Source organism: Nycticebus coucang, chromosome 18 (assembly GCF_027406575.1).
Source record: "Nycticebus coucang isolate mNycCou1 chromosome 18, mNycCou1.pri, whole genome shotgun sequence".
NCBI classification, from domain to species: Eukaryota; Metazoa; Chordata; class Mammalia; order Primates; family Lorisidae; genus Nycticebus; species Nycticebus coucang.
Window position 1 is genome coordinate 45146333 of NC_069797.1, and position 27486 is coordinate 45173818.

At 50.7% G+C, this 27486-nt stretch overlaps 1 protein-coding gene across 5 annotated transcripts in view; it reads right to left on the bottom strand.

The window, feature by feature from the left end:
* The window catches only part of AKAP1 (A-kinase anchoring protein 1), a 36975-nt gene continuing 9489 nt past the window's right edge, over nt 1-27486 (bottom strand). For 3 of the 5 annotated variants that reach the window (XM_053570389.1, XM_053570385.1, XM_053570386.1), the window contains exons 2-11: nt 13270-14905; nt 10152-10285; nt 8471-8597; nt 7800-7927; nt 5529-5706; nt 4072-4222; nt 3590-3657; nt 1885-1958; nt 1627-1689; nt 1-1087 (exon numbers count right to left, since the gene is read on the bottom strand). In XM_053570389.1, coding sequence (XP_053426364.1) covers nt 1013-1087; nt 1627-1689; nt 1885-1958; nt 3590-3657; nt 4072-4222; nt 5529-5706; nt 7800-7927; nt 8471-8597; nt 10152-10285; nt 13270-14881 — 2610 coding nt within the window. In that variant the 5' untranslated portion in view covers nt 14882-14905 and the 3' untranslated portion in view covers nt 1-1012. Of the gene's footprint in view, nt 1088-1626; nt 1690-1884; nt 1959-3589; nt 3658-4071; nt 4223-5528; nt 5707-7799; nt 7928-8470; nt 8598-10151; nt 10286-13269; nt 14906-22844; nt 23014-27486 lie in introns of those variants that run through there. The other 2 variants (XM_053570388.1, XM_053570390.1) reach the window with 2 other exon arrangements.

The window sequence follows — 27486 nt, forward strand, 5'->3', positions numbered from 1 at the left end:
ATACAATTAAAGATTTATGTAAGTGACTTAAGTTACTTATTTAATTGCACAATGCTGAAGCCAGTCTAAAAAAGAATCAAACACACCAACTGCAAGGTAATTCAATGAGTTCCTTTTTTTTTTTTTTTTTTTTAAACAAATTTTTACAGCAAAAAAATCCCCAGATCACAGTCTAGACCATAGTCACCCTGTCCAGTATGCAGGAAGCCACAGGAGCCCCTGGCAAGAGGGGCCAGGGTCGGCAGCTATGCTATGCAGAACTAGCTTCTACTTACAGATGACATGTGGTGTGGAAAAATCTCAGTTCCCTTTGTTCTCCAGTGTATCTTGTACAAAATATTACATTCTTTAAACATATTTACAGAGTTTGCACAAATAGAAAATGGTTATAAATTACAACCAGGCTTGGCAGGATAGCTGTTCCTCTACCCACTGACTGAGGTCAGAGGTGTGATGATCACTTCATATTTACATCTGCATTTAAAAAAGTCTGTGTTCCTAGAGACCTAGGTGAAGTTTATAAAAAGGGTTAAATGTCAGCAATTTATTTACATAAGCTGTACAAGTAATTGATACCAATTAATTCATGTCTTGCTCCCTGAAGAAGATTGTGAAGGAAAAGGAACCCTCTCAAGCCAGCACCACTCAGCCCCTGCCCATCTCCCGCAGTCTGCCTGGTTCTGGAGGGGCGGAGCTGGGAGGGAAAGGGAAAGGGCCTGGACAGAGGGGGGAATAGGACAACCTGGTTGAGACTAGTGTTCTTCAATTGTTTTTTTTAAACAGTGTAGAACCAGGTTAAGCCAACTGGTTTGTCAAATGCTATTTACTATGGCTTTGAAAAGAACCCATAGCACTACCCTTTTGAAATAACTTCTCAACAGGACTATAGTATGAGGGGAAAAAAAGGACTTTCTGGAGAGGATGTTATTCTGATGTTCAATCTTTGCCTTGAATGCCAAGCCTGATTTCAACAGTGCAAAAAAGACTCAAAACGCGGCTGCGGGACCAGGAGTCAAAGGCTTGCGTAGTAACTGTCCACCCACTGAGCAAGGCCACGCTCCACCAGTGACCGGTTGATCAACACCACCTAGAAAACAAAGTTCCCTTGAGAGCTGTGCCCAGGGCACCTTGGGGCTGCCTCTCAAGCCCACAGAGGCGCTCCCTCCCAGGCCCCAGGCTGCTACCACAGGTGACAGATGTGCAAGGGTATGGCAGGGCACTCATTATCTAGCTGGCAGGGCATTTACTTAGGTAGAATGGTGTGGCAATTGGCTTTTTAATATGTTGTTGAAATCTAAGCTTTAAATAACCCTCAGATGGAAGATGGTAGAAAGTCCCAGGTCTGGGCAGGTTCCTCCACTATGGCAATTACTGACATGTGGCTGGGTAATTCTTTATTGTGGGCTGTACTGGGCATTGCGGGGTGTTTAGCAGCAGCCCTGGCTTCTCCCCACTAGAAGACATGACATCACCACCTCCAGTGGGGTACCCAACGTGTCCCCTGGAGGACACTGGATTATAGTTATGTCTTCTGATTAACTGATGAAAAAACAATCCCAGAACCAGCCCAAATCAATCCATTACTGTTGGCCAGCAACCCAGAAGGAAAAGAAGGGCAGAACTTACTTCATCTCCAACCACACTCCACAGCTGAATCAGAGGGAGGCCAGTTGGACTGTAACTTGTCACCTGAAGAAGAGATAACAAAAGCATGATTTAAAGCAACTCCATGCATCTCTCAAAGGCTGCTGGTCAACCCAGGGCCCAAGCCACAGCAAGGGCACAATGTCAAGATCAGTTCCCAAGAAGCCCAGACCCTTGCATAAGGGAGGCAGGAGGCTTCTGGGGCAGACCCTGGCTGCCCCACTCCCACCCCAAACACACCTGGGCAAGCAGTGCCGTGTTGCCGGTCATCTCGCTCATGGCGGCATCTGCTTCCGGGGAAAAGTGGTCGTCATCTGTAGGAGGAAAGATGGCACTGAGGCCCTCACTGAGGCCAGGCATCCACGCACACACTGTTCCAGGAGGAACACTGCAGATGCCACGGGGGACTTGACAGGTGCACCGTGGAGACCCAGGTTTGCGTGAGGGACAGAGCCAAGGCCTCCACGTTATTCCAAGTGGAACAGCTCAGGTCCCTGCCATAAGCTGCCCACCTGCCAGAGGACAGAGAACAAAGGGACAGAACCTCTGCCTTCACTGGAATACCACCACCACCGGCACAACCCTATCAGACGCGGACCATATGTGTCTTCCACTCCATCAGTTACACCAAGTGGTGTCCCAGCTTTGCAGGCAAGAACACTGACATAAAGGTCGATCATCAAAGGTCCTCAAGTGGCGAAGGTAGAATTCAAATCCAGGCAACAGTGGCACGGCCCAACAGGGGCAGCCACCCTCTAGCAGGTAAGGTGCTAAGGCAGCATTCTGTTCTGTCAGATCATAAAAGTTATGTAGAAAATCACAGCCAAGGCAAGAGGTGACAAGGGTGGGAGAAACGGGTGTTCACAAAGGTCTACAAAAAATGGTATGAAGGAAGGAGCACAGACTGCTTAGACAGATGAAAAAACACAGCATGGGACACCCCCCACCAGTGTGCCCTCCACCATGACCCCAGCTAGATGGCAGTGTTTCCAATGCACTTGACTACTTCAGGCAAGCCAGACAAGATCAGAGAAACAGGCCTATAGGAGGAGGGGGCGGGAGGAACAGACTATCATCTGCAAACATAAAACCTCAAGCCATGAGTCGCTGTTTCACCACCTTCTACACACCAGTTCCTGGGCTTATGGAATTCTCATAGCCACGTGGAAAGACAGTAACCACCCCCCATGTTCTGGAGGCAGAAACTGAAGCTAAGCAATTTACCCAAGATCACACTGACAAGGCCTCATCTGGCCAGGCTTTCACAGTCTAAGGTGCCTGATGGGGTGTCAGGACAGTCCTCAGTGTGGCCCCAAGGAGCTGTGGCTAGAAGAATGGTACCACCAACCTCAGTGTCCACCCTTGACCATGAGGGCAAAGACTTTGGCCAAGTCTAGAAGGTGCCTTCATTGGAAGCCTCTCGATGTTGGAGGTCTAAGTGGAGAGCAGTGGACCCCGGTGGGGAGTCTATGGATCAGCAGTACTGGCCTCCCCCGACCTTCTTAGAAATGCATGTTTCTTTCTTTTTTTTTTAGAGACAGAGTCTCACTTTGTTGCCCTTGGTAGACTGCCGTAGCATCACAACTCACAGCAACCTCCAACTGCTGGGCTTAGGCGATTCTCTTGCCTCAGTCTCCCGAGTAGCTGGGACGACAGGTGCCTGCCACAACACCCAGCTATTTGTTGTTGTTGTTGCAGTTTGGCTGGGGCCGGGTTCAAACCCTCCACCATCAGTATATGGGGCTGGCACCCTACTCACTGAGCCACGGGCGCTCCCCAGAAATGCATATTTTGATCCAACTATTCACTCAAACTCTGAAAGTAGCAACCACTTGCATTTGCATTACACCCTCCAGGTGAGAACAAGGACTCCAAGAGAGACCTGCTCTCAATAACTTCCCCTCACCCCCATTCTGCCAAGCCAGAGGCCCTCCTAGCTGGTTACCTGACAGGGGCATCACACTGTCCAGGAGGACTTCTGCTCCCTGGAATGGCAGGGTGACAAAGTCAGACCTGGGAAGGCAAGAAAGGAACAAGTTTAACGTGGACATGATGGTTAACTCCATACCAAGCCGGTATTTATTTGCCTTTTGAATAGTGACACCCATGACAGCAAAGCAGAGGGTATATGCACAGAGGGCCACAGATCATGGCACCCATGGATGCAGGCAGCCAGCCTGACCTCAGAGGGACCTGTCACATCAAATTCCCAAAAAGGAACCTGCTTTACTTGACATGGCACTGGGGGATTCCTCTATAAGACTGGCCTTTTAGCTCAGTTTGGCTGGAGCAAGCGATTGTATTTCTATCAGAGTCAGCTGAAACACAGCAGGCAGGAAGAATTAACCCGCACCTGTGGCCTGGTACGATGAAGCCAAGTACGCAGAGATCACACATCTCAGGACCCTCTGGGAACTCTCCACCCACCTGATCTGCCGGAGCACGTCCACTTTCACCCTCTTGTACCCGCCGTAGTCCACGTATCGAATCTCAACTTCATTGGTCTCCTCGTAGGAGGCCACCACTTGGGCTCGCCACCAGGCCCCATCCACACCAGGGGCGGCACAGATGACTGTTACTGCAGGGCAGGAAGAGCAATGTGTGCAAACACCCAGGGCCCCAGCAGCCACCATGGTCACTGCTACCCACCTCCTCCCCGCAGTACTCCTCAGAGGCCCACACCCCACCAAGAGCTCAGAGGGAGGGAAAAGGCTAGATCTGAGAAATTCAGCCGAGCAGGTGTGCTGCCCCCAAAGCTATCCAGACCCAAAAAGCATTCAACCTAGATCCATTACTCAAGCTTACTAAAGCCTGAGATGGACACAGATTAACCAGAATAGGCCAAGTAAAATACAACACTCAGAGAATGGGGCCAGGGCCCGCTTTACCTTCTCAAGGGAAAATCTCAGGGATCCAGCACTCCTAAGTACAGCAGGTCTCCTCCGGCCCACAACTTGGATGGGGGACTCCTAGGCCTAAACCCCTCTTCTAGCCTTTGCCTCAGGAAGGTGCTGAGAAGAGCACCTGGGTAGCCACCAAGGCTGTGCTCCAAGGGATCACCAAACCCACCCAGGCACAGCAGGGGCAGATGGAACCAGAAGGTAAGGGCCACCCAGCAGCACCTCGGAAGCTGCCCTAGGCCAGCCAAGGTGAGGACTTAAGACACGGGGTCCAGACCCATAAAGAAAGCTGCTGCTAAGGTCATCTCTGGGACTCTAGTTCAGTCTTACTGCTGGTTAAGGTAACTTTGAGAGAATCTGATGGAAACTAAATCCTTATTTCTCAAAAAAAAAACACCAAAAAACCACAAAACCACACACAAAAATGCTACAGATAACTTCAAAGGTTTTTCTGATGCCTTGAAGTTCACTGGGGGACTTCGGGCTCCAAGTCTGAGCAGTGTTCTGACATTTAATTCCTGCGCTGCTATGGCAACAAAGCTCAAAGTGATGAAGGACCAGCTCCAGACCCCAGTCCCTATCCAGGTGTCACTTGGGCAAGTCACTTGACCCCACACTCAAATGACCCCACACTGCACAGGCTTGCTGGGTTTAGTAATCTTTTACATCAAGTGTTTTATGTAGAACACTTGCAGTATCTAACCCCAATTCCCGGAATAAGTGGGCATCACCCTGCTTAACAGATACCAAGAGCTGAGATCTGAATCCCTGCATCAAAACTGCATTCCAATCCCATCACTTCCTCAGCCAGTGCAAACACCAGCTTTTGCGGGCTGGGAACTCAGCTGCTGTTCCCATAATGGCCTCTTTGGTCAAGATCAAAGGCAGAACAGGCAACCTCTCAGGGTCTCCCCTTCCCAACCCTACTGCCTAGACCAGAGTGCAGAGCTCCCCACACATACCCCACCCTGGGGCAGCACTTACTTTCCACTGGGGTGGGCAGGGTGGGGATGCCGGGCTGAGAGTAGCAGAGGTACATCTGCTGGTCGAGGCTGCGCAGCGCATGGAAGGTCGGGTGTGTGTGTTGCTGCACAAACAGGTGTCCAGCGTTGACCTGGTTGACCACGATTACCTCCACAGTGATGCCATCGGGCAGCATAAGCTGCAGAGGGGAAGGGGTGGCGGCCACTGCAACAATCCCTCTCATGTTTGGGTAAGTCCTGGGGCCCCCATGGCAAGTCTCTGAACTGGCACACCTTTGATAATGGTATGCAACCCAGAACAATGTGCCACCCAGGGTCACAGCTACCTCACCACGGACACCACCATGGCTGCTGCCCTGTAAAACCAGGAGTAGCCTCACCTCAGGGCCGGGCAGGGAGGCTCTAAGCAGACACAGGGCACCCAAGAGCCAACTGCAGTGTGGTGCGGTGCTGGGCCTCACACAGGCATGGGCAGGGTCCACCCGCCAGCACTGTCTCCCCCCACACCTCACGGAGTCTGTAAGACCCAGGGAGGGTAAACATGGGAATGAGGTAGCCATGTTCCTCCTCAGGGAGGAACACCAACTCCGTGGGCCTGCAGCTGGCCCCAGGTGCCAAGGGCCTGCAGTATCTACTCTGCCTTCCCCCGGCAGCCTCCAGTCGAGTCCATGGTCAGGGTCTCTGAGTCTGATCTCGGCCGCTCTGCCTCCTCCTGCTTCCCCTTCATTCTGAGTCCTGCTCATCTTCAACACTCCTGACACACCCAACTCACTCCAAACACTTTGAACACAGGTTTGCTCAGTGGCCAGACCACACATTAACCTTCTGACTGTGAACAACCTCTACAGGCATTCAAATAAGATGTTTGGTGCAAACTCCGCCTTTACGCATTATTCATTTTGCAAATACAAACAGCTTTATCAAAGTCCTGGAAAAAGGAACATTTCTTTGTTACAAAAGCTGCATTTGCACAATAATGAATAGTAGCCTGCTATGTATCATACAAGTTGCTGGGATTGCTGCACCCCTCACTTGGCACCTTTTGCTTCTGAGCACTCTGCAGTCAAAGGGATAAAGCCCTAGAAGGGGCCACCACTGCTCTAAAATACCTGTCCTCAGACGCCGGCTTTCCCAATGTCAAGCTACAGGCAACACCCAGGGGGACTCTGGGCAGAGCCGGGTGCCATTCCACCATCCAGCAGGGTGGCCACAGTGGAAGAGTCCTGGCCCCAAGCCCTATCCCAGGCACTGCTGGTTTGGCGGCATCCGAGATCACCTCTCCAGTCCTAATGAGCCAAGCAGAATACAAGAGAAGGAAACTGCACAAACCACAAACCACTCAATTGTTCAAAAAGAAAGTGAGTCTAAGGCCACGACTCCTGCAAAAATTTTCTGATTCAGGAGCAAAGCATAAGGTAGGGCTCAGCCCACTCCCAAATATCCACAGGAAAGCAAAAGACCTCCTATTCCTTTCCCCCAGCACAAGGGTCTTAGGAAAGGGGAAAATAGAGAACTAAAATGCCTACCATCCTAAAAAAAATACCCGGAGGGCCAATTCCTTGGACCCACACACTCAGCCTGTCTGTGTGAAGCACAGTCAGTATAGTCTTCGGCCCACAGAACTCTGCAATTCTATTCCCTATGCGATGAGGACTGCCCACAGCCAGAGTACCCTGCAAGATGAGTGACAGGCCCCAAGAGACCCTGGAAACCTCAAAACATCAGTTCCTCCTTGGTCACACTCCTGTCTGGAGGGAACGATTCATTCTTCTTTAAAATCTATGTACCTCCTGGGGAGAGGGAAGGGAAAGAAATCCTTCACCAGAGTACTACTAGGCTTGGCTAGGTTTGGCTCCAAACAGAATGACCATGATAAGTCCTATCCAAATCCAGTATGGTGGGCCTGGGCCCCACCCAGGCCTCAGATGCTGAGAAATAACACTGATGATATAGAACCAGGCTTAAGGAGCCCTACACCAGTCTGAACACCTCATCTCCTTTCTAAGCAAACACACACATTAGGTGAGAGGGGTAGAGCTAGAGAAAGTGGTTCCCCCACACAGGGATCAAGAAGGTGCTAGGTTCCTGACAACACTTCACCCCTTACCCTTGTCCCCAGGCTAATAGCAGAACTGACCAGTGGAAGCCAGAGGTGAGAGGGCATAGGCATTAATGGGCGCTCTGCCTTCTTAGCCTGCAGTCTGGGGGCTTCTTGAGGTAGGATTTGGGGGAAGGCGTGCAAGCAGTCTTGATCACCCAGAAGCACGCTCACCCAGGATGTCATTGGCAGAGAAGGTAGCGCCAGCGAAGGCAGTGGGGGAGCGTAGATATTGGTGAGGTTCAGTTCCTTGAACTTCTTCCCAATCAAGTTCAGTGCTTTGTCTACGTGCTGCTGGGAGCCTAAATGGAGGTGGGGGCAGGATATACAATCACTGTGGGTAAGAGAAAAGTCACAGCACAAACAACCTCAGCCACAGAGCCCAATCCACAGGCCTTTCCTAATATTCAGGTGTATCTTTAAAAGGCAGCAAAGCACTTGAGTGCCACCCCCCTCAGATGACACCACTGACCCTGTGAATGGTCAGCGAACGTGTTCACTGGCAGGCAGGTGGGAAAGGGCCCGAGGGGAGTCACAGGCAGGGATCTTGTGTCCTTCTGTTCTACCAGGAAGCCAGGGTGGGGTGGTAGACACCCTGAACCTGGACCTGGAGCCCTGCAGCTGAGCACCCCTGCCTCTCCTGGACAGAGACCTGGTGGAGAGGGACCCGCGTCTCCACGCACCTGCAGGGAAGACACCCAACACCCTCACCTGGGATCAGTGGGGAGGGATGTTTTCTATTCAGAGACTCAGATGCCAAAAGGACAGCAACCGGGACGCAGGTGCCTCGGGTTACTTACGGCTCAGGTGAGAAAGCTAAACGCAAGGCAGCGGCTGCCACTGACCTTCTATGTGGCAGATCTGGATGCTCTGGGTGTAAGGCAGGGTTGAGATATAGATCTTGGCACCAGATGTTTGCTTCAGAAAACTCACATACCGCCCCTGCTTGCCAATTAGACGACCAACTAAGTGCTTCCAGAGAGAGAGAAAGAGACAGGAGGGTTAACAGAAAACCAACTCCCTGCACTACCAAAGACCTGCTTTTGTTTTTACACAAGGTCAAGCTAAAGTATAGTAGCTGTTAACATGTCAGCATTTACCTGCCAGGACTATTCTAAGCACTTAAACTTACTCACAGTACCTGTGTAACAGATGACTTCACCATCTTTCTACAGATGAGAAAACAAGCCCAGAGAGGCTAAGGGAACTCACCCAAAGTCACACAGCTGCTAAGCAGCTGAACTGGGCAGTCTGTCTCCAAGACCCAACAGTTGCCATCTCATCCTCAACAACGTGGCCCAGACCCAGAAAGCTGCAAATGCAGCAGCTTTCCCAAAACCCGTGCTATGCGAAGTTTCAGCAGCCTAACGATCAACTACAAACCTTCCCCTTCAAGTCTACTCAGGTCCAAAGATAAAGGGGCTCGATTTAAAAATGAAGGGTTAAGAACTCTTGGCCTCCCACTGCCAAGTGGCAGTCGGCTGCCTGCAGAGCATGAGGCCCACAGAAGTGCCCAGTGCACCAGAGTTCAAGGTGGACAGAAGTAGCCAAACTTAGCCATTACGTAAGACAAGCTCCAACACAATCCCAAATGAGCCCTGGTCCAGAGCCTGCCTTGCTGTGCCCTTTGTAACCACTGAAGGAGAGGAGGGCAGGGTTGTTACCCCAGGGAAGAAAACCACCAAGGGAGCCAGCAACCTGGGGTGAAAACAGCCACTGTGACCCAGAGTTCAGACCAAGCCAGTCTCCACCTCAGCACAGAGCCAGAGGCCCTGGGAGAACACAGCCTGCCAATTACTTCTGAGCCAGAAAGATACACCTAAAGACAAAGCTAATAAGTTTTAAGTCTTAACAGCAAGAAGCTAGAAACCACTTAAGCGCTCTGGAATTGGGGAGTGATGACGTAAATTGACATTCACGTGATGAATAATGCAGTTAAAATTACGGTGTCAACGAATAACACAGAAAATCAAATTGTTAAATATTTAAAGTATTAATTAAAGTGACAATTTCAGTCTTGTTTAAAAACCACAGGGTGTAAGAAAGAAATAAAAGTCGTTCAGTCACCCTCAGGGGTAAGATTAGAGCTACATTTTATTTTCTTCATACATTTCTATACTTTTCAAGTTCTCTGAAGTATGGATTTATGCTTTGCTCAATTAGAAATTGCACTTTACACTAGAGAGCTTAAGCAGAGCACAGTGAAGCAAGTCTGGTTTTTTTCCAAACAGATCTGAGCCCTGGAGTACACAAGAAGCGCCCCCAGGCCTGTGAGGGTAGCCTCACCAGGACTCGTCAGAGTCTGAGGAGCTGCAAGAGGCAGCTGGAGGAATTCCACACTGCAAGAAGCTCTCAGAACCGCGGCCAGACATGGCGTCCCTTTCCTCGGCCTTTGGTGCACACAGGGGCTCCTTCTGGTTGACCGTCCCTCCCTTGATCTGCTCCCCCAAGTCTAATGGGCCCGAGGCAGAGGAGCTTGCCGCAGAACTTGCTGCAGAACTCAGCCTGTGGGGACACAGCCCTTACCTTTGGCACCTCAATCTCCCAGATGATGAGGTCGACCTTCTTGGGGTTAGACCCTGCCTGGGCATTCTGGAAACTCTCGGTCTTCCTGAGGCTGCCACAGCTATCCACTGAATCCATGCTGTTCCTGTCAGAGCCTGCAGGGGGGAAAGCAGCAGGTGCACACCTGGACTCTGGCTCGGTGCAGACACGCACCCAACTTCCCACTGCCCCAAACCCCTCCTCAAGCTTGGCAGGTGACTATCAGCTCAGTCTAGAAGGTTCAGAACAACCCCAATGAAAGGAGGACTGGGGGTGTAGATATACCTAATTTTAGCCCGTCACTTAGAGTCCCACTTGCTTAACTGGCAGCCGCACCCAGCCACAGCTGCCATAGCAGAGACACAAGTGGTGAACTGGGAAGAAACAGACTGTATCCCGGGAAGGGGAGCCCGCATGGTAGAGGAGGAGACACACTCCGGGTCCGCAGGGAAGCCCGACCTACTGGTCTCCATCTCAACATCCTTCCACGAGTTCTGTCCCTCACCCAAGGGTCTCCAGTCCCAGACATCCAGGCCTGGGGTCACAGGTGGTGGCCTTCTGCCAAATAGAGCTAGACAGAGTCCTCATCAACCTCTCCATGGGCCCCAGTCTTATCCCTGATCAAGGCCTAGTGTTTCTCTGCCAGATGTGGACAAAGAACGAAGGGCATCCTTACCATCTGCTTGGGCTCAACTTGGGAACCCTGAATACTCTTTTGGGCTCAAATATGCCCGGGGTCAAAAGACTAAGCTAAAGTTCATTCACAAGAGGACAGAGTGGGAAGCAGGACTCTGGCCCAACTTGGCCTGTCCAACTCTCTCGAGACTGTGCCAAAGGGTCCACTGCAGAAAAACAGGGGTCTTGACCAGCTCAAGAGAAGTAGCTCTGGCTTAAATATGGACAACTCAATTGCCAGGCATAGATCACTCTGCAAAGTCTACCAATTAGGTTATTTTCTGCATTGTTTCTCTGAACCCTGGTCATAATCCTTTGCCAAGCAATCCATGCACTGCCTGGGTGCAGAGAACTAAGATTTACAGACTCTGCTCCCAGCAAGGAAGAGTCGCCTTCACGGTGACCTCCTCCCTCAACACCAGGGGCTCAGAATAGGCTTCACATAAGGACACTATCCCTCCTAAGAGAAAGTGGCTTGGCCAGCCAGCTAGAACCAGAGCAGGCTGAAAGAGGCAGGAGGATGGGGGCTCCACCCATACACAGACCCCTACCTCTGCCCGACAGAATGGGACTAACCAATACCTGCCACCCCAAGGGTACCCAGGAGTGGCTCAGAAGCACACCAGGATTCTAGCAGGCTGCACTCAAGGCCAGCTTTCAGCTTCCTCAGACAGACTGTCCCCTGGACCCCTCTCAGCTTCAACTTCCTCCCATACAAAGCAGGGCTGATGTGAACACACAGGGTGCTAGCCCAGTGCACAGCACCCACAGAGTGGTAACAAGGACGGTCTTACCAGGTGTCCACCGTGGTCCCTAAACCTCCCGCCCACCATGGCCCAGTTCTGACCCTAGACTCGGACGCTTTCAACACATGGGAGTAGCTGCTGCAATCAATCCAGAGGTGGCCATGACAAGGCTGAGAGGTAGCAGGCAAAGGGCAACGCCTCCATTCCTAAAAAATTTCACCGATTTTTAAAGATGCAATTTGGGGGGCAACATTTTAACAACCTGACGTTAGGGTGCATCTTATAGTATCTGGCCTCCTATAATCATGATTGGCAGCATTTTTTTCCCTTTAGGTGTACACAAAAACACAAGTTTTTTTTTTTGAGACAGTCTCTCTTTGTCACCCTTGGTAGAGTGTCGTGGCAGCACAGCTCACAGCAACCTCAAACTTTTGGGGTCAAGTGATTCTCTTGCCTCAGCCTCCCGAGTGGCTGGGACTCAGGCATCTGCCTTAAAGCCCAGCTATTTTGTTTATTAGAGACAGAGTCTTGCTCTAGCTCAGGCTGCTCTTGAACCTGTGAGCTCAGGCAGTCCACCCACCCCGGCCTCCCAGAATGCTAGGATTACAGGCACGAGCCACCACACCTGACCAAAAACAGCAGTGTCTTAATAGCACCTTAGACGAGGTAACAAAAGGTAGTATGCAGTACATGCTGGAAGTAGTAAGATTCCCAGTAAATACTCCCAACCCTCCCAGAGCTGAAATGGTAGGAGGGAGTGGCCCCAAGACAAAAAGTCAAAACCCACTTGGCGATTCGTGGCCTCTCTCCAGGAGAGAGGTGAACACACCCCAGGTGGCTGCAGAAGCAGGGTCTGGAGCTGCTGACCTGTCAGTTAGCGGTCTGAACTGTCTACGCTGGGGTCAGCACTCGAAAAACCCACTGGACACCTCGTTACAAAGTGCCCCTCTTTCCCAGGGGTGGAACTGCAGCTGCACAGAAAGAAAGTGGCTGAGGCTCTCTGCGAAGGAACAGGTGACAGCAGCGTTGGGAAGCTTGAGCCTCCCACAAGTATTCAAAGCTGTGGCCATTCTTTGGGCACTTACCCTGTAAGAGCTTCTGGAGGAGGGAAGCAGGTGAAGACATGGGAACAAGCACATGATTAAAAGGAAATAACCATTAAAAAAACTCACACCCATACTTGGAAATAAAGCTAAGGCCTCTCCATTAAAAAAAGAAACAAAAAAGAAAAAAAAACACCCCATTTAGAAGTTACCATTTAAGAAAAAGAGGCACCCTTAAGGTTCACCAATGTACCCATCTTTGAGCTAAACCCTTCTGAAAGGCTGGAAGCTGCACTGGCTAACAGCCAAGTTCCAGCTCCTGGGGCTCCAGGGCAACCTGACTTCTTGTTCCCCACCAGCACTGGGCTGTGCCCGCGCTCTGCGTGCTGGTTGGGACACAGAGCTCAAGAGGACCATGCTTATGGGCGGCACCTGTGGCTCAAGGAGTAGGGTGCTGGTCCCATATGCCGAGGTGGCGGGTTCAAACCTAGCCCCAGCCAAAAACCAAAAAAAAAAAAAAAAAAAAAAGAGGACCATGCTTAGCTGCCCAAGTAGCAGGAGGAAGAGGCTGATCAGCAGCCTGCCCCAAGCAGATACAGGGAGACCCCCATCCTCTAACACCTGAGACCCTCCTACCTCCCGAATGGTCTGCTTCTGCATCCAGGGTCCATCCATCGTCAGCCCCCAAGTCTGACAACTCCTCTTTCAGCACCCCATTGCTGAAGGGCACAGTACTTTCTGGCAGCGGTGGGGTGATAGCCTTGTCCCTAGGGCTTGAGTTGGTTTCTGTGCCAGAATCTTCAAGCCCTGAAGTGCTGAGGGAATCAGAGCAGTGTCCCAAGAAGGCCAGTGAAGGGACACCTTGGCAGTTGTCTGACACACAGGTGGCTTCTTCCACCAGGATGCTTGCCCTATCCAGTGACTCTCCAAGGGGGGTAGCCGGCTGGGGACAAGAGGCTAGGGAGATAGGGTATGCAGAGTTCTTTGGCTTATTGTCCTTGGTGGGGCTGGACAGAGGGCTGCTCAGGCAGCTCACATAGGTCTTTGGTGGTGGCAGGTCCCCTGCCAGCAGGCCTGGCGAAGGTGGGGACGCATCTGATGGGCTGGAGGCTGCCTCTGCTGCAGCCAGGGCAGGCTCCATGATGTCTTGACCCAGGACAGTTTTCATGCCGCCTGGGGCATAACTCTCTTCCTTTTGCCCTTGGAGCTGACCGGCTGAGGCCTGATGCATATGACCTGCAACCAGCACTTCTTCAGTTGCTTCCAAGATCACTTGAGAGATTATCTGGAAGGCAGCCTGCTCAATCTTCTCATCTGTATCCAAGCTCTCTTCTTTGCCCAGTTCTCCGGCGAGGTCTCTGTCCCAGGCTTTGCCACCTCTGACATGGGGTGCAGGCATCTCAGCATCCTTAGCCAGCTCCATGTGAGCCGACTCAAAGCTACTCAGCAACGTCTCTACCACACACTCTTCCCTCTGCTCCACGGGCCCGATCAACTGTGGTGAGCCACTCCTGCCCTTCTCCCCACCGCCTCCCAAGGTGGCCAGGCAGGGAGCCTTGCTATTCTCCAATTCTGAAACATGCTCCTGGGACAACAGAACTTCTTCTAGCACATTCTCCCCCAACACTGCATCACCAGTCCCTTCAGCCCCATGTGTCTCTCGTCCCCTCTCCCCAGGGCCATGCTTCTCTGCAGGAGCCGCAAACTGGCCTGACCGGCCTCGCCCAGGTGTCCTGACAAATGTGGACTCCTGCTTACAAACCTCAGCTGCTTCGTGAGGGAAGGGTACACCCTTTGGGGATAAAAGGGGGCACTCTGGAGGAACAGATTTGGCTTCGTCACCTGCCGGGGCCAGCTCCAACTTTACACTGTCATCTTTGCGTGTTCCTGGTCGAGATCTCGTGTCTATGCTGTTAGGAAGGCTGCTTGAGGACTCTGATCTTCGACGGGCCGGGTGTATCCGCAGCAAGGCTGGGGGCTCCAAAGAAGGCTTGCTCGCAGTGGATGGTTCCTTTTCTGGAGGCTCTGTGACACTTGGGGGTGTGGATATGACTGCAGAAAAGACATCTTCCCTGGGGAGGGGCTCCTTGATGACAGAGTCGGTCCTCAGCTCCACAGCACTGGCCTCCACCTGTTCATGCTGCCTGCTGACGTCGTCTTTTTTACGAGAGAAAAACCACCACCAGCCAAGGAGTGCAAGCATTCCAGGCAAGGCCAAGGGGAAGAGTGAACGGAATTGGAGTGCCATCCTGGAGGCTTGAAGTAACGATACCTGAGGAGAAAAGGGGAAGGGGGAGAACTGTCGTGAGCTCCAGGGAAGAGGGTATGCATGTGCGAGAGGGCCACATGGAGAGGCCGGAACTGCTGCCTCCCTCCCCACCCTTCCCCTGCCCTCAGCGAGGAACAAGCCCCTCTGACCTGCCCCCACTCATCCTCTGAATGATCCCCGCAGGTGAGCAGCCAGGAAGAGGCCCCTCCCACTCCATACTCCCTGATTCACACATACCCTTGAAACACAGAACCTTCTATTCTTAAACCCAAATCCCCTCTTAGTCGCTTTACAATACCAAATTCTCCCTCCGTTCCCCCAAGGGCCTAGTTCTGCTGTGTGTGGCATCTTTCTCTAAACTCCTAGAATGCGTTACCTATTCAAGTGGTGCTGCAGCTTTGTTATCGCCGTGAAATTCATATGTACACATGTCCCTCCCATGTTCCCACAAATCCACAAGTTAAGGCAATGGTAGCACGGTACTCAGCAACAGATGGTGAATAAAGGATGGCTAAAAATGCAAACGGACTGGGGTGGTGCCTGTGGTTCAAAGGAGTAGTGCGCCAGCCCCATATGCTGGAGGTGGCGGGTTCAAACTCAATCCTGGCCAAAAACTGAAAAAAAAAAAAAACATACAAACGGACAGGGAGATGCACCAGGACGAGGGACCAATGAAACACACAGCAGCCTGAAGACCCAGGTCAGACATGGAACTGGGTACAGATAGTCCCTAACAAATGACGGCTCAACTTACAATCTTTTAGCTTCACAATGGGGCAAAAGTGATACACATTCAGTAGAAACCATACTTCGGATTTTATTCTTTCCAGGGCTAGCGACATGCGATGGGACATTCTTGCAATGCTGGGCAGAGGCGGTGAGTGCAGCTTCCCTTCCCTGTGAGTGCAGCGGTACCCTGTGCTGCCAGATGATCCTACCCGGCTGAAGGTTAATCTGAGCGCATTTAAGGTAGGCTAGGTCGGTGGTGCCTGTGGCTCAAGGAGTAGGGCGCCGGTCCCATATGCCGGAGGTGGCAGGTTCAAACCCAGCCCCGGCCAAAAACCACAAAAAAAAAAAAAAAAAAAAAGGTAGGCTAGGTTAAGCTACGATGCTTGGTAGATTGGGTCTGTGGTCTCCAACCCACTGCCCACAGGCCACAGCAATTATCTTCCCCCATATACACACCAATCCATGGAAAAATTTGTCTTCGATGAAACCAGTCCCTAGTGCCAAAAAGATTGGGAACCGCCGGTTAGGTGTATTAGACGCATTTTCAACTTACAATGGGCCCATCAGCACACAACTCCACTGTGAGTTGAGGAGCACCCCTACTTTGTAGGGTTGATGAGGGTCCTAGGGCCCCACTGTGTAGTCTGGACTTTATTCTGCAGACAGAACCAGCCCAGGTCTGCAAGGCACATGCACCAACCTGTGTTTCCAGAATGCAATTCTGGTAACAGGATAAGGAGTCTATCAGGCAAAGGGAACCCAGAGACCTAAGCCAGGTCCCAACAAGGAGGAATGATAAGGATCTAGAAGGCAACAGACATGTAAAAGGAGGAAACTCAATTTTCTTCACCTGTAAGATGGGAACACATCTCTAACGGGATTGCTGGTACAAGGATTAGCTAAGATAAATAGAGTATTTTGCAAAGAAGGGCTAGCTCTTTTTAGAGGTTACGATGGCCTTATAACTAGAATTCTCGTATTCAGCACTTCCCATGCCAGCAACATTTTAAATCTATCTTCAAAAATTAAAAGTGTTTTTAAAATGCAAAATCCTCCAATTGACATGGAGGACACCTTAGTTTGGGTTTGGGTTTTGTTGAAGAGATAATAAATATGAATGTTTTAACAACTCTTACTGGTTGAGTTGACTTAATGTTCTCTGGCAAAACCAGAAGATCATCACTACTTTATTCCCAGGAGGTACTCATCTTCAGCCAAGGCTGGAAACCACTCAGTGCTCTAGGACTTTGCTTTTCAAAGTGTGGTCCATGGACAAGAAGTACCGAGTATCACCTGGGACCGGCAGGAACTGTATTATCTCAGCCCCAGCCCAGACCTACTGAATCAGAGCTGCAGTTTAACAAGACCCCAGGGGATAGGGTGGCACCTGCGGCTCAAGGAGTAGGGCGCCGGCCCCATATACCAGGGGTGGCAGGTTCAAACCTGGCCCGGGCCAAAAACTGCAAAAAAAAAAAGACCCCAGGGGACAGATAGCACAATAGCCTGGGAAGGAATGCCAGGTGGGTTCTATCCCCAAAGTGGGACATGCAGGGTGGGGAAGTGATGATGAGAGGGTCATTTCCAGAAAGCCCCTCTGTCCTTAAAGACAGACCTTCTTGCAAATACTGGCAGAGGAAGCAATGATAGCATCTGAAGTACAAAATAGGGCTAAGCAGTAACCAGGGCTCAGAAGACTTAGTATCAATGCCCTCAGCAGGACAGCTTCAACAATGCTCCCTTACTGTTTCAGATTCAAACATGCAACCTTACTAAATGCTTTCCTTTCTATCACTTAATCCTCAACCACCTGGTTGGGGATGCATTACTCTCTTAAAGGTTAAAATAACTCAATGTCTTATAGCCAAGGGAGGGGAACCCAGGTTCTAGTCTATGTTTAATCTGGAACCTACTAATTAGTAGGTCTGCGGGGAAGAAGCATTGCAATGGGCCAAGAAAGGAGAAAGGCTGTACTACCTTTTTAGAAAGCTTTAGTAATAGCTTTTAAAACCTTATTATAACTTGGGTGGTGCCTGTGGCTCAAGGAGTAGGGCGCCGGTCCCATATGCCGGAGGTGGCGGGTTCAAACCCAGCCCTGGCCAAAAACCACAAAAAAACCCAAAAAACCTTATAACTTTACCTTCCGACCCAGAAATCCCATACCTGGAATCTTAAAAACAAACAAACAAAAGACACAACAGAAAAGACTGCACTAAGCCAGGTGCAGTGGACAGGGCCTGCAGTGCCAGCTGCTCAGGTAGATAGCTCAGGCCCAGGAACGCAAGGCTGCAGAGTGCTAGGGCTGTGCCTGTGAATAGCCACTGCACTCCAGCCTGGACAACATAGCAAGATGCCATCTCTTAAGAAAGAAAGAAAAAAAAAAAAAAACCCACAAAGCCAGGTGTGGTGGCACACATCTGTAGTCCCAGCTACTCCATCTGAGAAAGATCATTTTTGAGCGCAAGGGTTTAAGACCAACCTGCGCAACATAGAAAGATTCCATCTCTTAATAAAAGTTTTTTTAACAATTAAAAAAATTAAAACAAAACAAAACACATTCCTCTGCCATAGATAGGTTTATAAGAATGCCCACTAGGTGGGTGGCACCTGTGGCTCAGTCAGTAAGGCGCCGGCCCCATATACCGAGGGTGGCGGGTTCAAACCCGGCCCCGGCCAAACTGCAACAAAAAAATAGCCGGGCGTTGTGGCGGGCGCCTGTAGTCCCAGCTGCTCGGGAGGCTGAGGCAGGAGAATCGCCTAAGCCCTTGCTGTGAGCTGTGTGATGCCACGGTACTCTACTGAGGGCAACAAAGTAAGACTGTCTCTTACAAAAAAAAAAAGAATGCCCACTAAGGCATCATCCAAAAAATGGGATTAACCTTTCAGAGAAGTCACTGGATACACTGGTGTTCCAGAAAGTTGATCACATGTACTGACATGGAAAAGCAGAAAAAAAGGTATAGACTTGGTGGGTACGCAACGTGCACGTGCTTATAATCCCGTGGAAAATCCGAGGACACATCACAAGCCACTGAGTATGGGAAAAGGAAGCATCCTGCAGCCATGCTGGACTCATTTATCAGTTCCAACAGTTTTTAGTAGAGTCCTAGGGATTTATTTAAAGATAAGAGATACTCTCCCTCTTCCTTTCGAGAGGAGAGTTGGGACTCGAGTGATTCTCCAACGTGGCTCCACTAACAGTATAATTTGGGAAGCTTTTAAAAACCAAAGGCCATGCGTGGTGGTGCCCAGACCAATTAAATCAACATCTCAGGGGAGACCCAGGCACCAGGCATTTTTTTTTTTTTTTTAAACCCAGGTGATTACAACATGCAGTCAAGTTTGAGAATCACTATTCTGTAATAACCCACAACCAACCAAAAAAGAGGTAGATTATATGAGATTTTCTTAGTATCTGCTTCATGTTCAATGTCTTTTGGCCCAACTGCAACCAAAAAAATAGCCGGGCGTTGTGGCGGGCGCCTGTAGTCCCAGCTACTCAGGAGGCTGAGGCAAGAGAATCGCTTAAGCCCAGGAGTTGGAGGTTGCTGTGAGCTGTGTGAGGCCACGGCACTCTACCGAGGGCCATAAAGTGAGACTCTGTCTCTACAAAAAAAAAAAAAAAAAAGAAAAGCACAAAGAAAGTTCAGTAAGGGGAAGAGGCTGGGTAAAGGGTGCCCTCGGGACAGGGCAGTGTACCCACGGCCTGTTGTCAGACCCAGTCCTACCTAGAAGGGCATACGCCAACAGGAAGCAGAGATGAGGTCTAAACCCAGGTTTTCATCCAGCCAGTAAGTTTAGATTCTGAGTCCCCATTAATCAGGCAATCCCATTTCAGCAGGGTTTATAGCTATGTTTCCCAAGCTATTCTAGCGATTCTGACTTCAGGAAAAAAGACTAAATGGAATGAGGAAGAGAGGAAGAAAAAGAATCCTAACCACCATCCCACGTTACACACCAAGGGGCCCAGGGCCAGAGACTCAGATTGGTGTGCATGACGGACGGGCTGCTAGCTGAGACACAAACTGCCTCTGGAAACAGCTGGGAGAGGCCCTGCACCTCTGGAACGAGTTGATTCCAAAAGTACAGCCTCTGCGACAGTTGCTGGTACCATCCTATTTTTTTTTTTTTTTTTGTGGTTTTTGGCCGGGGTTGGGTTTGAACCCGCCACTTCCGGCATATGGGACAGGCGCCCTACTCCTTGAGCCACAGGCGCCACCCTGCTGGTACGATCCTACTCAGCCTCCTGGGATCCCAGAGGCTGACTACTGCAGCAAAAAGCGGAGCAGCACTCAAACATGCATTCCAGTCTGCCTTCAGCAACTCAGTCCCTGGAGTACCCTGTCGCTGGGCTCCCCAGGTCTGTTCCGGCTCTAGTCCTCACCCAGCCAGGAAGCACAGAAACAGCAGCCAGAGGCCACCACACCACTCTGCAGCTCACTGGACATCACTACCACTTCCCACCAGAGCCTCCCAGCTGGCATTCTCCAGAGACCTAGATTCTAAGGCCCGCCTGCACCCTCCAAACTTGACTCCTGCACTCAGCTGTGGGTACCGAGATTTACAGACCAGGAAAATGGTTTCTGCAAAATTTCCAAGCTGGACACCCCCGCTTGATGTGTGATGCCAAATACTGCTACCCTGAGGGCCATGTCATCCAAACCCTGGAATCCAGAATGCCTCACGTTAAATTCCTCTGGATGGGAGCCAGAGACCCAAGGTTGAGGAAGCAGGAACTGAGTGTCACAGCTGCTACGCAGTAAGTGGCTCAGGGCTCAGGACAAAGCCCTTTTCTCCATGACCGCTTCCAGGGACAGGAAGTGCCCGACTAGAAGCACTCCACCAGCACTGGAGAACAGAGGAATGATATTCAACAGGGGAGGAAGGCAGAGTTTATTTTTAACTTGTTAGCAGGGGATTGTGATTAAAGACATGAGCTACCCCCTCACCCCCCCCCCCCCATCAAGAAGGGAGCCTAGAGGTCATGGGTCTTAGCAGCCACTCTGCCCAAAGGCCTCAGTTCTAACTGCCTGAGCCCAGCTGGGTCTCACTACCGGGGCCCACTGGGAGGGACCTCCGTGGGGTCCACAAGGTGATTGATGTCTTCCACCAGCCCCTCCCCTCACTTTCTTACCCAGAGCCAATCTCTCTCAGTCCAACAGACTTGGGAATTGGTAAGGTGCCATTTTCCCTGACTTGCCGGGTCTGACAGGCCCACAGGAGCAGGGGTAGGGAGCACCGGCCTTTCTTCAATGCCCAGACAAGGGGGCGGGGGTGCACGCACGCACACACACACCACTTCAGCCTTACAAGGTTTTTTGCTATCTCCTTTCCTTTTCTGGGCAAACTCTAGAGTTGCTCTTTGCCCTGTGGTTTTCGTTTCTTTTTTAAAGCTGAAACTCTCAAGACTGAAGTAGATTGAACAACACAGGCCCATAAGCCTTCACACTCACAACCTCTCTGCAGGCTACCTCCTCCCCCAGGGTCTCCTGCCCAGAAGCCCAGGACACTCAGAGCAGGCCTGCCTGTACTCAGAAAAAAGCCTCCCAGAAGGATGCCACTCGGCTATTTTGAATCTGTTGGAATTAAATAGCTGCCTGATTATTTTTAGCAGGTCCATTTGCCCGGGAATAGATGCACACTGGCTAGCTGCCAAGCGGTCACACAGAGCAGAAAGCGGGCACGTGCCCCAGCCACAGGCCTCAGCATTCATCTACTCACTCCAGGTTCTAAAAGGATCCCTTCTTTCTCTGGAGAGGTACCTACAGCTTCTGAGAACATCCCTCTGCCAAATAATGACCTCGCTCCTAACCCAAATGATGAATCCAGTAACTGCCGGCTAGAGCCTTCTGCTACGTTTCTTGTTAGGAAACAAATCCCTGGGAATGGTACAAAAAATGTTGGTCCCAATGACTAAACCAATTTGGCTGCAGTTACTGTGAAAAACAGCCACATGTAACTGATGGGAAAGTCCATCATAAAAACAACAGCTGAGGAGCCAAAAGGCCGGCAAGTCCCGGCTGGTCCTGTCAGTGAAGCTTCATCCACTTTGTGTTCTGTTCTGAATGGACGTTTACACATGCTCTAAGTTGGAGTTTGAGCATTCCTCCCATTATCCCAGTGTTCACACTGCCAAAGATTGTCCCCAGGTGTTCACCAACAGGCAAGAATCAGCCCAAGACACTCCGTCTCCAGAGTGCCACAAGTCTCTGCTGCAGGCCTCTTCCCCAGGCAGGGACATCGACCTTAAAGCCCAGCACTGCAGCAGCTGTGTTCAAGAAACAACGCCTGTAGCCCCAGATACACAGGAGGATCAGAGGATCACTTAAGGAAGGCGGCAGTGAGCTATGATCACACCCACCACATTCCAATCTGGACAACTGAGCTAAACTGTGTCTCTAAAAAACAAAACTAGGCTCAGTGCCTGTAACTCAGCAGCTAGGGCACCAGCCACATACACTGAAGTTGGCAGGTTCGAGCCCAGTCTGGGCCTGCCAAACAACAATGACAACTGTAACCAAAAAAATAGCCAGGCATTGTGGCAGGCACCTGTAGTCCCAGAGTTTGAGGTTGCTGTGAGCTGTGATGCTACAGCACTCTAGCCTGGGCAACATAGTGAGACTCCATCTCAAAAAATAATAATAATAATAAATAAAATAAAATAAAACAAAACACAAAACTAAAACACTTTTTTTTGGCCAGGGCCAGGTTTGAACCCACCACCTCCGGTCTATGGGGCCAGCGCCCTATTCCTTGAGCCACAGGCGCCACCCCCAAAACTAAAATACTTTTTTTTTTTTTTTGTAGAGACAGAGTCTCACTGTACCGCCCTCGGGTAGAGTGCCGTGGCGTCACACGGCTCACAGCAACCTCTTAACTCTTGGGCTTACGCGATTCTCTTGCCTCAGCCTCCCGAGCAGCTGGGACTACAGGCGCCCGCCACAACGCCCAGCTATTTTTTGGTTGCAGTTTGGCCGGGGCTGGGTTTGAACCCGCCACCCTCGGCATATGGGGCTGGCGCCCTACTCACTGAGCCACAGGCGCCGCCCAAAACTAAAATACTTTTAAAATTAAAAGAGAGAGAATGGCAGAAGGCTGTGGGGCAGGCAGAGGCACAGTCCCTCCCATGGAAGTGTGGCAGAGCAAGACCCCAAAAGTACCCTTGGTTTGTATCAGATGTGCTCACCTAACCCCTCATCAGGTTACAGTCACTCACCTTGCTTGTACATTCAAATGTGTGTATGCTGCTATAAGCAGTGGGTTCTCACCACCAGGAGCTCTCAATGTGTATGGAAGAATCATTCTCTCTCGCACTCACACATCCCAGTACCATATGTAGTCAAACTCAGAAGCAGGCAAAGGCTCTCAGGGCCAGCCAGCCCTTCCTCCATGGCCCCCTCCAGCTGCAGTGGGGTGGGGATGGGCCATCATACAGTAAGGTTCCAACGTCTTCATGTGAGAGGGAGCACAGCTGATGACCAAAGGAGTCTGACCCTGGTGGTTGAGGCCAAGGAGCCAGAAAGAGTCTCGACGGTTGCAACATGGCCAAAGTGGAGCAGGTCACAGAGGCAAAGGCCTGGTGACCACCCCCAGGGGCCGATGCTGTCCAATATTGGCAGCCACTTGGTCACAGGAGGTTACTGAGCACTTGAAATGCACCAAGTGTGACTAGGGAACTGAGTTTTTAATTTTATTTGATAATTTAAATTTAAATAGCTACATGCAGTGGGTGGCTACCCACTGGACAGCGCAGTTCTAGAAGGCGTTCACAGAAGACCCCAAGAAATGCAAGGGCAGGATAAATGCTGCAACAGCCAATACCTACCTTGCTGGGCAGTGTTCGGTCCTGCCACCAAGGGTGGGGGCGATGGTAAGTCTGGGCCACTAACCCTCAGCAGCATGGCTGGGCAGGGTTCAGAGTGCTGGAGCCATGCCTCAGGTGTATGGGTCTCAGCCCAGCCCCAGTGTCACAGCGCTGTTACTTTCATCCTTAGGGGCCTGAGTAAGCTGTGACTTCATGCGGCTACCCTAAAGATTCCAAATTAGCTCACAGAGGGGCTGTGAGGTCCTTCCCAGGACTGTCCCCACACCCTCCATTGTGATGGACCCAGAGCAGCCAGGCCAGCTAGTGTGGCCAGACCAGCTAGGTGCTGGGGTTGCTGCCTCCTCACCTTACAGGCAGACTAGCTGTGAGGGTATCACAGAACTCCTTTCCCAGCCCACAGTGCAGAAGGCAGGCTGGAGGCCTGGCCCAGTAACATCTGGGTAGGAGTAACTGCTCAATGACTCTTTTTCCAGCCCAGATGGAAACCCAGAGTCCTGCGCCCCCAGAGTCCAAGCACTGGGAGCTCCAGGTGAGAAGGGGCAGAAGCCTAAAATCCTATGTCTGGACATGGTCTCAAATTAAAACTGAAATTAACTCTGGGTCTGGAAGATTTAATAACAAAGGGGGCAAGACGAGCGTAAAGTACACAGCCTCCCTTCCCCTCTCCTCTGAGAGGCAAAGCTCTGGCAGGTCCCAGCCTAACCTCAGCCGGGGAGGGGAACCGTCAGCACTCCTGTGAAGGTCTTTCCCAGCTGCTTTCCTGGGAGGCAGAGCTGTGATTTTTAAAAACTCTGAGAACTAAGTCAATCCACTCTGCCCCTCGGCAACCATCTTGCTTTGCACGGGAATTTCAACAGGTACAGGGAGCTCTCGTGTGCAGCCACAGAAGACGCTACCCGAGGCTGCCCAAAAGGTATGAAGTGGTGTCTGGACAACAAGCTTGCTTAAAAGCCAATAAAGAGAAAAAGCGCCAGTGAAGAAGGCATGTGCTTTAAAAGAAATCAAGAAACGTTTCGGCAGCAGTCCTCAACCTATGGGTCACAACCCCTTTGGGGGTAGAATGACCTTTTCACGGGGTTCGCCTAAGACCATCCTGCATATCAGATATTTACATTACGATTCATAACAGCAGCAAAATTACAGTTATGAAGTAGCAACGAAAATCATTTTATGGTTGGGGGTCACCACAACATGAGGAACTGTATTAAAGGGTCGCGGCATCAGGAAGGTTGAGGACCACTGCGTTACGGTGTGTGGCAAAAGCCCCTTCACACCAGTACCTCCCGAGGACAAAGCAAAAAGGTTAAGACCCTGATTTCCCTAATGGCAGATGGTGCAGCACAACCAGCCCAGAAATTGTGTAATTGCCTAAGAAGGTAATTTCTAGCCAACAAATCACTTACAGAGACAAAGTATGTTGGGACACAAGTTGCTGTCCTGGGGGCACTTTGTCTTTCAGTTTCTTTGGGGGCAAAAAACAAAAGCAAATATGTAAACCAAAACATCACTGGCCTCTTCTCCAATAAGCCTGTTACTGCCACCCTTTGCCACTGCCCGTATGAAAGTTTGGACCAAGAGACAGTAATGCGTCCCACTGGGGTGGGGGATGAACAGGAATTGGGGTGCCAGTGTCTCCAGATTAGGATGTGCTAATGTCCTATGGTGGGGGGTGAGGGGACATTACCCTGAGTGCCAGCAGCACAGGAGCCAAGGATGGGGGGGCTGCCTCCTTTACCATGCAGATTTTGTTCAGCACTACCTGGTGCCCAAATCCAGATCCCCCTCTCCTACTTTCAACTTCCCCAGAAAGTCAATCCAGACCTTCTGCTGACCGGGTAGATGGGATCTATGGGCCTGGTCTTTGCCAACTTTCCACCAATCCTGTTTCAGCCACATACCCCCAGTCCATGCCCACAAAGAAGTCCACTCTTCTGACGGAGCCAGGTTGTTTCTTAAGGGGATTTTTGTTTTGTTTTTATTACAGGAGCATTACCTGAACAGCTTGTTTCTCGTTGGCCACGCACCACCCACACCTCAGCAAGCTACTAGACAATGGGTTCCCCAAGACAAGGGAGCAAACCAAGGAAGGATGGGGCGCTGAATGCAGGACGCAACCCAGGAGAAGGGGACAGGGAATTCCTAAGGTGAAGGAGGTGCAGTCAGGGGAAAGGGATCCCAGGAGCAACATGGAGCTCCTCTGTTGCCATGGCAACGACACAGCTGCCATGGCAATGATGGAGGCTCAAGAGAGTCAGGGCACTGGTTAGAGAGACACAGAAAAGTAAGTACAAAAAACTGAGGCAAGTAACTAGGAGGAGAAGAGGGGGCATAAGAAACATAGGAGAGGCGGCGCCTGTGGCTCAGTGAGTAGGGCGCCGGCCCCATATGCTGAGGGTGGCAGGTTCAAACCCAGCCCCGGCCAAACTGCAACCAAAAAATAGCTGGGCATTGTGGCGGGCGCCTGTAGTCCCAGCTGCTCGGGAGGCTGAGGCAAGAGAATCGCATAAGCCCAAGAGTTAGAGGTTGCTGTGAGCTGTGTGATGCCACGGCACTCTTCCAAGGGCGGTACAGTGAGACTCTGTCTCTACAAAAAAAAAAGAAAAGAAAGAAACATAGGAGAAACTAAAAATTTCACAGCTCTGAACAATGTTTATATTACAGTCATGTACACTCTAAATAGCAACATGACCAAAAATTGGGCTATCTCTATACTGGGAGCATGAGGGAAGAAAAAAGTACAGCAATGAGCTAAGTCCTATCTCCCACGGGAGAAATACAAACCAGGTAATTTTGTTCTTTTAAAGAAAGAAAACGTACAGTATTAGGAATATGCAGAGGCAGAGGCAGAGGCAAGTGTCAGGGAAGACAGCTAGAAGTGAAGGCAGCTGTCTCTAGAAGAGGGGGGAGGGAGGGTGCTCTGGGCAAAGAACTGTCCTTCCAAACCTTGTGCACACTCAAAAGCCAAATCTTCCTAAATGCAAAGCTTTGACAGACGTATGTTCTTAAGCTATATGCAAGTAGTAATGGACGCTCTGTTACCAGAGCTTTATGTTTTTTCATGTTTTGATTTCTTTCTTTTTTTTTTTGAGTCAGTCTCACTCTGTCACCCTGGGTAGAGTAACATGGCGACACTGCTCACAGCAACCTCAAACTCTTGCACTTGAGCAATCCTCTTGCTTCAACCTCACAAGTAGCTGAGACTACAGGCGCCTGCTACAATAGCCACAACACCCAGCTATTTTTAGAGACAGGGTCTCACTGTTACTCAGGCTGGTCTCGAACTCCTGAGCTCAGGCAATCCACGCACCTCGGTCACCCAGAGTGCTAGGATTGAGCCACAGCACCTCCTGAAAGCTGTGCCAGATCCATAGGCAGGTGGAAAGGAAGAGGGGAGAAAGTTCCAGGCAGGAAGAATTGATGTGTTTCTTGTTAACCACCATAACATGCATTTGTGTCAACTCATTTTTCCATAATTGTCAGCAATTTTGCTTCAGAGACCTCCAACTGCACTGCTATAATAATCTTAATAATCAAAAAGAGAACATGCTTACTGATAGTTAGACACTTCAAGAACCAAGGCCTGGGTCTCCCCACTTCACGGACTGGGCTAGGCCTCAAGGCTGGTCATGTAATAAAGATTTTTAAGGCGGTAGCTCACACCTGTAATCCCAGCACTCTGGGAGGCCAAGGCGGTGGATTGCCTGAGCTCACAGGTTCAAGATCAGCCTGAGCCAGAGTGAGATCCCAAAATAGCCAAGTGTTGTGGTGGGCGCCTATCGTCCCAGCTACTTGGGAGGCTGAGGGACACCCACGGTGCATTTTAGAAGGTGCATGTCAAATCTATGAAGTGTAGAGTATAATACAATAATTAAGAAAGTGTGGTGGGGCGGCGCCTATGGCTCAGTGAGTAGGGCGCCGGCCCCATATGACGAGGGTGGCGGGTTTGGACCCAGCCCTGGCCAAACTGCAACAGAAAAATAGCCAGGTGTTGTGGCGGGCACCTGTAGTCCCAGCTGCTCGGGAGGCTGAGGCA